General features: G+C 37.1%; 1 protein-coding gene across 1 annotated transcript; it reads right to left on the bottom strand.

Moving 5' to 3' along the window:
- Positions 1 to 872: 872 nt before the first annotated feature.
- On the bottom strand, positions 873 to 8,604 carry slc1a2a (solute carrier family 1 member 2a). The gene is made up of 10 exons (XM_027136988.2): positions 8,396 to 8,604; positions 6,078 to 6,230; positions 4,603 to 4,853; positions 4,078 to 4,240; positions 3,725 to 3,851; positions 3,377 to 3,610; positions 3,080 to 3,274; positions 2,679 to 2,813; positions 1,460 to 1,679; positions 873 to 944 (listed from the first exon to the last, which is right to left on the bottom strand). The coding sequence occupies exons 1-10, from the start codon at positions 8,523 to 8,525 to the stop codon at positions 873 to 875; spliced, it is 1,680 nt and encodes a 559-aa protein (XP_026992789.1). The 5' UTR covers positions 8,526 to 8,604.
- Between the last annotated feature and the right edge of the window lie 4,043 nt (positions 8,605 to 12,647).

Below are 12,647 nucleotides of genomic sequence, written 5' to 3'. Positions count from 1 at the left end.
TGCAGTTTAATTTCTTGTGTGGTATTTGTGTTGGTGGTTAAAATAAGCCCTAGTAACCAAATTCAGCACCGTTTTTGTATGCTGTTAGCTTTGGTGTGGTGATTGGGGTTGCAGGGAGTGGTTGGGGTTTGAAATTACTGTCATATAAGGGTAAGAGTTTGATCTTGAATGCCAACACCAAGGCTTAATCCCTCTAAGCCAAGACAGTGAGGGCAAGTTGCACTTCTGTCATCCTGCCACTAGCAGTGAGCCCAAGCTTTTTTCTGGCTTTATATGTTAAATATATGTATGATTTCCAATTAACAAGGAAAAAGGATTGGGAGGGTACTTGATGGGGTCCTTAGATTGCTCACTGGGAGTCTGGTTTGGAAATTCAAGACCCTATATGATGTGAAAACCCCAACTCTAGACACACCATAGGTGGAATTTTGTACAAATACTTTGATTTGCCATAAATACAGTATATGAAATTAAATTTACAGTACTGCAATTTAAAGGTTTCAGTTTTGAACATGGGGCCTTACTTAAGATTCCAGCAGTGAGCAATTGTAGGGTTTGGTCCTTACTCAAAGCTGCAGCCGTGGTGGGACAGGACACTAGAACTGGAACCTTACTTCTGACAACTACTGATTTGAACTTACAGCTTTAAGGTCACTGGCATAGATCCTTAATCACAGCTAAAAGCCAAACTATAATCTTAGTCACCAAGACAATGAGGAGTCGTTCATGCCTGAACAAATGCCTGTGCTAGTATAATACATGCATAATAATAGGATGTAAAATAGGATCTAAAAATTTTTCCATTCATTAAAATGTTTTCACACAGAATAGCAAGCGCGAAGGACCCGATATAAGGCGAAGCTGGATCTGTTTTACTCTTGTGTCCAAGGGTCCTCCTCAGTAACAGAAAAGACAGCAGGGGAGCCATTTGGGGTCAAGTTGATCTGAAAGCAATTGTCATGGACAACTAACCATTGGACCAAGGCACAATCAATGAATATAAAATGAACAGTGGACCTAAAGAGATTAGCATTACATTGTGTTTTTCTTCATTGAATCTTGGAAGGTGTCATATTTTAAGCAAAAAATGTCATATCAACTATTAATGGACTGAATAGTTCTGGCTTATAGTTTTAAAGAAAAAGATTTAGGGATTGATTTTCCGCTACCATAGACAAGAGTTAAAAATGTGGGGAGAAATATTAGAGCTTCAAACACAATGAAATAAAAAAGTGGACAGATGGTGAAATGGACAAAAGTCCATTGTAGCATCATTGCAAGATTTTAAAATGTAAGAAAATAGAAGCTTTACAGCAAACATAGATTTAAAAAAATAGTAAAGTAAAGTTTTACAGTCTACAACCAGAATTAAAAGGAAATCTGTCTTGTGCCGCTAATAACACAAAACAAAATGTATCTACTACATGCATGTTTCTATATCTGTGAGAGTGTTATGTACCTTGCAGTCATCTATTAGTACTTGTGGACAGGAGTTGTACGATGCATATACACCATGGTTTGTGTTATTCTCATAGGAGGATTGTGATTTGGTCATCTCAAAGCCATCTGTTTTTATCTGCTGGGCATCAAAAGTGTCAAGCTCATCTTTGGTGAGGTGGTACACGATGCCCGCTCCATACGAGTCTCCAATAACATTGACTGACGTTCGGAAGCGATCCCTGTTGAATTGAAATGAGACAAAGACACATGTGCCACAGCTTAACTTATTGATAGGCCATTTATCTTGCAAACACACACACACACACACACACACACACACACACACACACACACACACACACACACACACACACACACACACACACACACACACACACACACACACACACACAAACCTGTCATTTTAAAGCACTTTAAGCATGGAAATAGCTTTTGTGTATGGACATCCATAATTATTGCTTTCTATTGTTAATCATTTCTTGTTTTATGTATTCTCTTATAGCAGCCTGGCTAAAAAAAAATTGAGACTGGCTAGCTAAGTTTTTTGAGTGATAAAAATATGATAATCTAACTAGCAAAATTGCCTTAAATTAAAATTTACCAGACTGTTAGGTTAACAGATGTTTGCAAAAATGTAATCCTTTAGTTTTAATGTAGGTTTTTATTTTATATTATAATTATATAATATTAAAGTAATAAATACTAGATAAAGTTATAGAGTGCTGCCCTGTCATCTATTGGTTGCATGGAAACTTCAGTGACTGGACTAAAAAATGATAGCCAACTCAAAACATATGGCCAGCTATTTAGCTAGCAGATCCCCTGCTCCATATACAGTATGTCACACAGGTTTTACACATGATGCCCTTCCTGAAAGTTACTTCCCTTATTGGCTGGAATAAAGTACTTTAATACAGTAACTGTAATGAATTCCATATCATCTCCTGACGAAGTTTGGAATATAGAACTTCATGATTTTAACCTTGTAAATTTTTTTCTCTCTGGATATTGAAACTATTTTTCCACCAATGACAAACAAATAAAATACTCCCCTGATGTCCTAGTAATTTGTTACCCCTCTGAAAAGCCAAATCTTTTCCCATGTTTGTATGATCCTCGTTTTGAACGAATAGTGACTGCATCTTAAAGAACAGTGTCTCTCTTTAACCCATGCTGATGTTTGTTCTATGATGAGAGCCTTGTGCAGATTTACTCACAGAAGCCAGTCAACAGCGACCAGTAAGCTGATGTCTTGGGTGGGCAGTCCCACAGCGGTGAGGATGAGCAGCATGGTAACCAGGCCAGCACTGGGAATACTGGCAGCTCCCACACTAGCAAGAGTAGCTGTGAGGCTTTAAGAAAATCACAACATTATTTTCAACTTAAACTTGGTGAGCAGTCGTGAAACGTATATCAACGGTATGCATTGCTGCTATTAAACATAATGCCACTTTTTCATAAAGCGTGCTAAGTTGAAACTCGGTAGCAAGAACTACATAAGAGATCCTAGATTTATTTCACTGAAAAGTAATTTTTGCTAATTGTGAGAAGATGTAATGATGTAAAATGTAATATACGAATCCAAACCATATTTTGCATTTGTTTGTTTGTTACTTACCTGACTGTAACAACCTGACCTGGGTCAAGTTTTATTCCATTCATCTGTGCGATAAAAATGGCTGCTACCGCCTCATAAAGTGCTGTACCATCCATGTTGATGGTCGCTCCAACAGGAAGCACAAATCGAGTAACTCTTTTATCAATGCCCAAGTTTTCCTCCAGGCAACGAAACGTAACAGGCAGTGTACCAGCACTAACACAGAGATACACATTATTAGTTACATCCTCTAACCATATCAAGATGCTTTCTTTAATGTTGAATTAAGAAATTAAGAAGTACAGGAAAATGGCCTGCCTGGAAGCTGTTCCTAATGCGGTCACCCAAGCTTGAAATATGCCCATAAAAAATGTAAAAGGGTTCTTTCGAACAATGACAAAATATATCAGTGGGAGAAAGATCCCACCATGGATGATGAGGCCCACAATGACTGTGAGCATGTACATCCCTAACTGCTTGGCTACCATCTCCAGGTCGTTAATTGAAATAATCTTGCCACAGATCAGGCACCCAATCCCAACAGGAGAATACCTATAACAGGGAAAATGTTACACAAGCCTGTATGGCACACAACAAGTACTACTGACTGTGAAAGTTAATAGAAATTTTGAAACTGACTTGATTAATTAAGATACAAACCCATACCACATAATCATGCCGACAAGTCTCATGACGATTTCGTTGAGAATGTTGAAGAAGTCCATCAGCAGCTTGGCTTTCTCACCCATCTTTCCCATGCAGATTCCAAAAGCCACAAAGAAACCAATGAGCCCTAGAACAAGAAAGCATAGTGTTCATATAGTATATCCTATATAAGGATCTAAAGACCTACGGCTAGGATTACTGACAGACATGAAATACAAATTTAAAAACCAAACTGTTCACACTACATAATCCTCTGTTATCTTAAAGTCTGATTGTAATGCCGACTTTTGGATATGATCTTTATTCAGTTTACTTATATTCTGTAATCTACTGTAAATATGTTGTAAATATACCCAAGACATTCATGCCACTCTTGAACTGGAGAGATTTCTTCATAACATATTTTGTTGCCCACTTGGTGCTATTTCGTCCAAACCGATGAGGATGATGTTGATGATGATGGTAATGTTGATGATGAGGTGTTGATACCTCTACTTTATTTGTAACGGTCTGGATCTGAAAAAACAAACAAAACATGACAATTATTATTATTATTATTATTATTATTATTATTATTATTATTATTATTATTATTATTATTATTATTATTTACAGCCCAACCAATCCACAAGATGGAAAGAAAGAAAAGAAAAATATATAGGAAATCCACACGGACACAGGAAGGACATGTAAAGCCCGACTTGGACCATGGACCATAATGTAATGTTGCTACCACACCATCATCATTAGACATTCAATTTTTTAAAACCAACCACCACTTATATGCTGTAAACTATCCAGTTTTTAATCATAATTAATTATTAATTAATTGAATCCTGATGTTCCTCTTACAAAATGAATATGTAATTAAAACTCACCTGTTGAAAGCAGGCCTGTACTAAATTCTCTGGAAAAAGATTTCGTATAAGGTCAAAAAAGGCATCTAATGTGGACACATCATCGTTCTTCTTGCCCTCTCCCAAGTTGGATTTTATTTTGGGGTGACCCGGGTGGATAGCCAGCACCAGAAGCACCCCCAGCACTGCTGCAATGATGGTTGTGGTCATGTAATACACCATGGCTCTGGTGCCGAGACGACCGCTAGATTTGGCGTCTAAACCTGCCAGACCTGCAATGATTAAAATAACCGATTGGTACAATTTTATTTCATCTTCATATGTTAGAATTTCTACTCAGTAACGTGTTACTCAAAGATATATTTTAAAATCTCATTATATGAACTTAATAGTTAACATCCTATATTTTATCGGTTGAATACGGATGACCATTATTAGGTCAAATTTATCAAACAAACTAAAAAAAATCTAACAATGAATGGATACAATTGCATGTTTTTTATTGTATAACAGAAAACTGTAGAATTGTAAAAACCTAGAGAGTATGGCATAAAAAACACAATCTACAACAAAAGCTTAGCAATTAAACAAAGAACTTTTAAGACTTAAATACAAACACTAATTAAAGGCAAACATGAAACAGGTGAGAGTATTAGAATGGAAATATCTTGTGACATGGAAATTTGATCTGGCTGTTGTCTGCAGGTGAGTCCCAAATCGCATATTTATGTGCCAATTTGTATAAACAGTCTTTTTTCACTCTATTCAAACAAAATGAAGCGCACTTCAAGTATGATGCATATATTCAGCTGAAAAAACAAGGTGAAGAATGTTGGGCAGTTCATGCACTCAACGGTTTTGCTCATATAGAGGAATAGGGGTGGGGCTACCAGGCATAGACGCTGGATAAGAATAATGACACTTTGAAGGACAAGACAACTTAAACATATTTTTTAAATTAGCCTACATCGTGTGATTTATTTTTCACCGTTTTATAAATTCACTGTATTCTGCTAAAGCTAGCTGCGTAACATTACATGCGTTTGATGTCTTTCTCTGACGACTTGAGAGGATACTACCTTTCTAAACTTTATGCAATATATGGTAGTGTACATGGCGTATAATGTAAGTACGTAGTGTGTAGTACAAATTAGTAGTGTGTAGTTAAATTACAGTTTGGGATTTGAAATGTCATCCAAGGCAGCCATCTTGTAAGGCCATGATGAAACCCAGTGTGTGGGATTCACAGCTGAAACTTGTGTTTACATGACAATGAAATTCATAGAGTGTTTGTCATGAGGCGAGCTGACATGCTGCAAATGTGCAAAATCGATTTGACAACAGGTGCAGACAAGCACAACTTGCTGTAATTAGGCATGTTTACTAAATATTGTGTTTCCTAGATGCAGCTTTCCACTTGCCAGTGAAACTGAATAACCCTGTCTAATATCAACAGAAGCCTGCATGTAGGGATGTGGTGTGATTGTACACAGAACCTGTGATTAAACTGGAGATGATCAGAGGCAAAATCACCATCTTCAACATTCTCATGAGAATATCACCAGGGAAGGCGATGATCATGATAATATCTGGATGAAGTGGAGATGCATAACGCAGAAGGACACCAGCCACCGAGCCTACAATCACACCTGAACAAAACAAAGCATCAGGTAGAATCAGACAGGCTATTAAAGACAGACATGTGGTATTTCCTCTTTTTGCAAATGTAAAATCCTATATACAGTTGCATCCATCATTTGCATGACATGTCATCAGCAGTGATGAAGCCTTAAATCTAATCAAATTATAAACTTTAAATCTACAGATTTACCTTCTACTTATTGAAAATTGCTCAGGTTATTGATTTCTCACTATGCTTTAATGTTTATCATGTATCTAGCTGCTTCTCTGGCTTGGCTTTATATTTATTTTATATTGATCGCATCATTGCTGCGCATGTTTGATATATGCCACATACAGTAGGGTCAGGTATAGAGATATTTAGAGATATTATTACACTGTGAAACCTAGCAAAGAAACCAACTGCCTTAATTATTTCATTTTAAAAACTTTTTAACTTTTCTTCAAGTACAGTAAACCTAGAAATATTCAGTTTTTTGTAAATTATCCAGTTACATGTACTTAAAGTCAATGTATATGTAAATAATTCATTAAGTTTGCTTATATAACTGTGTATAAACTCTCTGACAAACACTTAGTGCACAAATCAACTTGGTTATGGAACACACACACACACACACACACACACACACACACACACACACACACACACACACACACACACACACACACACACACACACACACAGAGAGAGACAATTTATCTTAGCCAATCTGCCTAATGTTGTGTTTTTGTGAGGTGAGAGGAAACCGGAGAAACTGCAGAAAAAACACATAGACATGGGAAAAATATGCAAAAGTCCACCCTGACAGTTACCTAACTGTCAAACCTCAGGATACTGGAACTCTGAGCTGGTAACGTTACCTGTTGAGCCACTACACCACCAAAATTAAACAGCTCTTAAAATACTTTGTGTCATTTTCTCAGATTACACATAAGAAGAAGCCTTTATTAGTTACATATATATTTAAAGCAGAGAGAAATTGTTTTCTTGGCAAATTCCAGCTGAGGTCAGAACACAGCATCAGCCATTATACAGCACCACTGGAACAGAAATGGTTAGGGCCAACAATGGCAGCTTGGCAGTTGTGGGCTCGAAACCCCACCTTTAAGTCAATAACCCAGAGCCTTAACCCTTGAGTCATCACCATTAGAAGCCACAAACTAATCATGATCAATCATTAAAGGTAACCGTTGTAACCATGACATTCACTTATCTGAACCTTTTATAGAAGAGATTATTATGAAACTGGACTTTTACCAATTTCAATAAAATATCTCTAGCTTACATTGCTCACTATTTCTTAACTAACTGAATTGTTAAGTAACACACCAAGATGATTGAGGTGTTGAGGAAAAATGTGAAAGAAGAAGTTTTGGGATAGGTTTAAAATAATATTATTTCAGTAGAGTCATGTGAGTTATGTTTACTTAAGATTTTACACGCAAATAAAGTAAATCAATCATATTGTGTTCTTTAAACAATGTTGTCAGTGAGCTCTCAAAAATCTTCCTGATCAAAAAATATGACATTTGAACTTATTAAACATTTCATTTGTTGGGTTTTACTGCCTCGCCTATTCTAAAATAGACAGAATGTTCCCTGATCATGTACTGTACAGTTATAAATCCATTCTCAACATACTCTATAATTACAGGTTGTTGGTTACACCTATCTAGTGCACAGAGTGTATTGGAGTGTACACCTATCTAGTGCTCAGAGTGTATTGGAGTGTACACCTATCTAGTGCTCAGAGTGCATTTTCCCATCTAGAAATGGTTACCAATAAGATGCTATAATTTTTTTCACCAGTCAAACCATAAACTAAATGTTCATGAGCTACATCCACTCTTTGCAAACTACATAAACTGCTCCCTTTATAAATATGTCTTCTATTAGAGATATTATTAGAAATCTAGGAAGGTATTAGCGATATGGTAAAATAAAGAGAAAGTCATAAATAAATTATGTTAGTGTGTTAAGCTGGTGGTTTTATGATGCCAAAATAACCAGGAATGAAGTTTAAGGGTTAAACAATGGCTCTATGGATTCATATTAATAACCATCTTATCACTAACTCTGAGCTTTAACCAATGATCTACCACTGATTTGTGAGTACACTGACTATTGTATCTGTTAATATGATTCTGTTTAAATGATAAAGTGTCTTACCAAGAATTGTGAGTGCTAGAAGCAAGTTCTTCATGAATTTGTTAAAGAGACCTCCGCACGCTGGTCCTGGAGGAGAAGCTGGAGCTTCAAAATTACACTCATGCATTCGAACTTCAACTTGCTTCTCCATGCTGTTGGCACTGGAAAGAAGAGATGGAAATACAAATGTGTCTTATAAAATTCTTTGAAGCAGTTTTTGGTGACTTAATCAGTATTAATCAGGACCCTGAAATCATAGAGTAGTCTAATTTTGAAGCCTGGTAAAATGTTCACATTTTTGAATGAGCTATTATTATTATTATTATTATTATTATTATTATTATTATTATTATTATTATTATTATTATTATTATTATTTAGATTATATTTGATATAAGATTTTGCCAGCGATCTATATCAAGGTGCATTGTAACTGTTACGCTTTGTGTTTTTCTTCTCCTTCTTAATTTCTTACCCATATTTATTCATTTATTCATTTTATTGCACATTTGTTGCCTTTCTTTGACTTTCTATAGTAGATGTTTCTGGTATTTTAACTCTGCTCTTGTTTATATTTGTAGGACTTTAAACCTTACCTCAAGGAACTGTAGAAATCACAAAAAACTGCAAGAGGAAAAAAAAACATTCATTGTTGTGACTTTTTACTGGTATCTTCCGCCAGTCCCGGCATGCTCCACCAGTCCGACAGCCTTGCAGCTGTCTACTAGATTTATAGATTTTATGCACTGACAAGAAATGGGCCTCTGTCTTTCACAGCCTAATTTTGTTGGAATAAAATTGTTCCTCTGGTGTACCCTACTCTGTATCGGTGATTCCAGGAAGGTTTTTCTCTATAGGTTTTCTTCTGCACTGATCAATTGGTGCTGGAATTACAGCATGATGAAAGACATAAGTTCAGTTTTAAATTAGTAATACCTAGGACATGGTGAAAAAATATAGTATTGTAAGTCAACCCTGCATCAGGCTCAGTTCAGAGGATTTCTATCCTCAGGAGTTTACCTGGAGTTCTCAGAAGGATACTAAAGCCAAAGATTTTTTTCTTTTATAGGGCAATTTGGCTATGTGCCTTTGGCTTCCTGTAGGGCAACTTGTTGCACTGTGAGCATATTTCATGCTGCTTTGCCTCCATCTGCAACCTATTCGTCACACTTGAACTAGTGTGAGACACGAACAGCAAGCTGGAAGTCTATAAGGACTTTCTAGCTTGACCTCCAGGGTACCATATTCTAGTTACTCTGCTACAGACTTGGTTCCCTTTTCATCACAGTTTCAACTCGCAAGTGTGCAAAGTTACTGAGTCTGAGTCACGACCTGCCAGAAGTCTAATTTGGCCAGCCAGCATCTCCTACTTAATCACTCACTTGTGCCTATGATCTTTTCACATAATAATTGATTCTGTATTTACACGCTTTCCAACAGCAGGCATTTCCACCTCTCAAGACCTTCCATCTATGGGCATTGATGCCCATCTTTTGAAGATGCATCAATACCCTGTTGTTGAGGTATCAGCATGTTCTCATTACCTCATGCCAATAATTGTGTTTGTTTCCCAAGCTTTCCAATGTGTCTCATTTTCATTTTTTTTTTCATGTAGTGCATGAATACATTGTTCTCCTTGTCCTTGATTGCAAAATCCAGTAATTTTTGTGCAAAATCAATCAAAAGCTAGTTAGTCATTATTGCTGCTGAATCATTTCCTATATTCCTTTTTATATTGTTAACATTCTGTAATTTTTGTGAATATGCCTTTCCTTACAAACTGTTTAACTGTATTATAATTTATTTTGACATCCTAAACAGTGCAAACGTGTCTATGTCTACTAATGCTTCTAAACATATACCATTTATTATTAGGGAATTCTAAATAACACCTAAATAAACATTTTTGTTGGTGTGAAAACCATTAAATTAAAAAATTAACTTTATAGTACTCTTGCTGGGGGGCACGGTGGCTTAGTGGTTAGCACGTTCGTCTCCAGGGTCGGGGCTCGATTCCCGCCTCAGCCTTGTGTGTGTGGAGTTTGCATGTTCTCCTCATGCCTTGGGGGTTTCCTCCGGGTACTCCGGTTTCCTCCCCCGGTCCAAAGACATGCATGGTAGTTTGATTGGCATCTCTGGAAAAAAAATTGTCCGTAGTGTGTGAATGAGAGTGTGTGTTTCTGTGCCCTGTGATGGGTTGGCACTTCGTCCAGGGTGTATCCTGCCTTGATTCCTGATGACGCCTGAGATAGGCACAGGCTTCCCGTGACCCGAGGTAGTTCGGATAAGCGGTAGAAAATGAGTGAGTGAGTGAGTGAGTGAGTGAGTGAGTACTCTTGCTGACTAAACTCTCAGTGCTAACCTAATGGTAATTACGGCACGTGACAAAACAGTACAGTGTCACTTAGCTTTGATGTTGTCTGGGTTTAAGGTTCTTAAAGTCACTTCTCATTTACAACCTTGCCGGATTATATGACTAGAGAGTGTTTGGTAATTAGGTACACGTGAGTAAGAGCATCGCAGAGTAATTCATGGTGTCCAGATTCCTTTGGATTTCTTTTTTCTATGAAATGATTTCAACAGTTTCATTATTCAAATCTAGTACCCAGATTAATGTGCAGGACAGAAGTATATAACCTCATCAGCTAGACATACCTTGTTTCAGCCATTTATTAGGCTTTCACATCAAATATTACATGTATTCAATTACGGACAATTAAGCACATTTTTGACAGTGCACAATTTGTCAGCCTTTGTCAATGAATTGGCATGGGTAAAAAATGCATGGATCTCTAGATGTATGCATAAAGGGTGGAATAATGAGGTAGGCTGGTCTTAACAAGGGTTTAATATCCAACAAACACAACTAGCATGTCATTGTCGCTTCAGTTGAAGGATGCAACAGCTGTGCATATTAACCAATATGTTATTAACAATACAGTGAACAATTGTACCCAGAAATGAAGGTATTTGGCAGATGTATCCGATATAACTGCTAATGAGTGTAGCTAAAGTGTAAGTAATAACCTTGGTGTACAATCTATACCAGTCATTTAGTAATGTCTAGCATTGTGTGAATGCACATTGCAAAGCTGAAGTAGTTATCACCTAGGCTAAACAGGATTTAGGAAAGCCAAGGCTGTCTGATACACACTGCTCCAACCCTAATAACGTGTAAGTCTGTTAAGAGGTTAATTATAGCCATCAATAATTGTATTGCACAACAGTACGGGCTGCCCAAGAGAGTCAAGGTGTACAAGCGGTACAGTACAAGGGATTAGATACTGAAAGGTTGACGCAAATACAAATTTATTTGCACACAGACACAAAGCTTTAAATCACTTCGAGGAGTCTGTATTTATCCTGGAATAACATTTGTCTTGCCATCATAAAGTTAAACAGTAAGGCTCAGGACAGGGACAATCAGAAATCAATATGTTTAATCGAACCAAATGTCCCACTAAACAAAGTGCATACATTGCAAACAGCTCACAGTGGATCAGATTTGGTTGAATAGCTTGTACAACTCAGGTGTTTATATTCTTCATCGCAGACCAATCCAGTCTGCCAGCTACCCAGAAAAATTCAATTTACTTTAAGAGACAGTTATGGCAGTGCATTAGTGTTATGGACTAAAAGTGACCCAGATGCAAGCAATAAAACTAAAACATGATCTCATTAAGGCTGAAGGACTACATTCTTGCAGGAAGATCTAGATGAGTTAGGTGCTCATCTAGTGCTTTCACAGTGGTGCGTGGGCCAGATGAAGCTGTATACATTGTGGCCAGCATTGGCTTGTTACTCGGTTTCTATTAAGATATTTGCATCGACTTGGAGTTAAACTTTTTTAAACACAAAGTTTAAAAACATACTATACTTTTTTATAGATGCTTAAATTTCCACTTTACCTGTTCATGTTGTGATGTTGTGATCAATTGAAGTGTCTCTGTGGTGGATAATTATGCAACCATAAGCTGCACCTAAGACTATGCAAGAAAGGATGACAAGTTCACAGTTCACCCGTCAGGAGATCCATTCCAGTCCCTTAGAAATCTGTCAATTATATCCTACACCTGCTGTGAATTGTATTTCAGCCCTGCAGCTGGCCACTCAGAATTTCCAGATATGAACAGAATCACATGCATGCACAGATCGGAGATTTGAATCACCATCCACTACCATCTAAACAAACTGAACCAACCATAGATGAAGGTAAAAATGACCAAGCAGCTTCTGTGTAGGGTGGAGAGGGAGGAGTCATGCACACAGATTA

Source organism: Tachysurus fulvidraco, chromosome 1 (assembly GCF_022655615.1).
Source record: "Tachysurus fulvidraco isolate hzauxx_2018 chromosome 1, HZAU_PFXX_2.0, whole genome shotgun sequence".
NCBI lineage: Eukaryota > Metazoa > Chordata > Actinopteri > Siluriformes > Bagridae > Tachysurus > Tachysurus fulvidraco.
The sequence above is the reverse complement of the archived record's forward strand: the minus strand, read 5'-3'. Positions and strand labels throughout refer to the sequence as shown.

Excerpts from the sequence above, each read along its gene's own strand:
- slc1a2a (XM_027136988.2), bottom strand. The coding sequence starts at position 8,525 with ATGGAGAAGCAAGTTGAAGTTCGAATGCATGAGTGTAATTTTGAAGCT. Across the intron at positions 3,852-4,077 it reads GAGTGGCATGAATGTCTTGG|GGCTCATTGGTTTCTTTGTG; the intron begins GTATATTTACAA and ends TTCTTGTTCTAG. Across the intron at positions 945-1,459 it reads TACTAATAGATGACTGCAAG|ATCAACTTGACCCCAAATGG; the intron begins GTACATAACACT and ends AATTGCTTTCAG.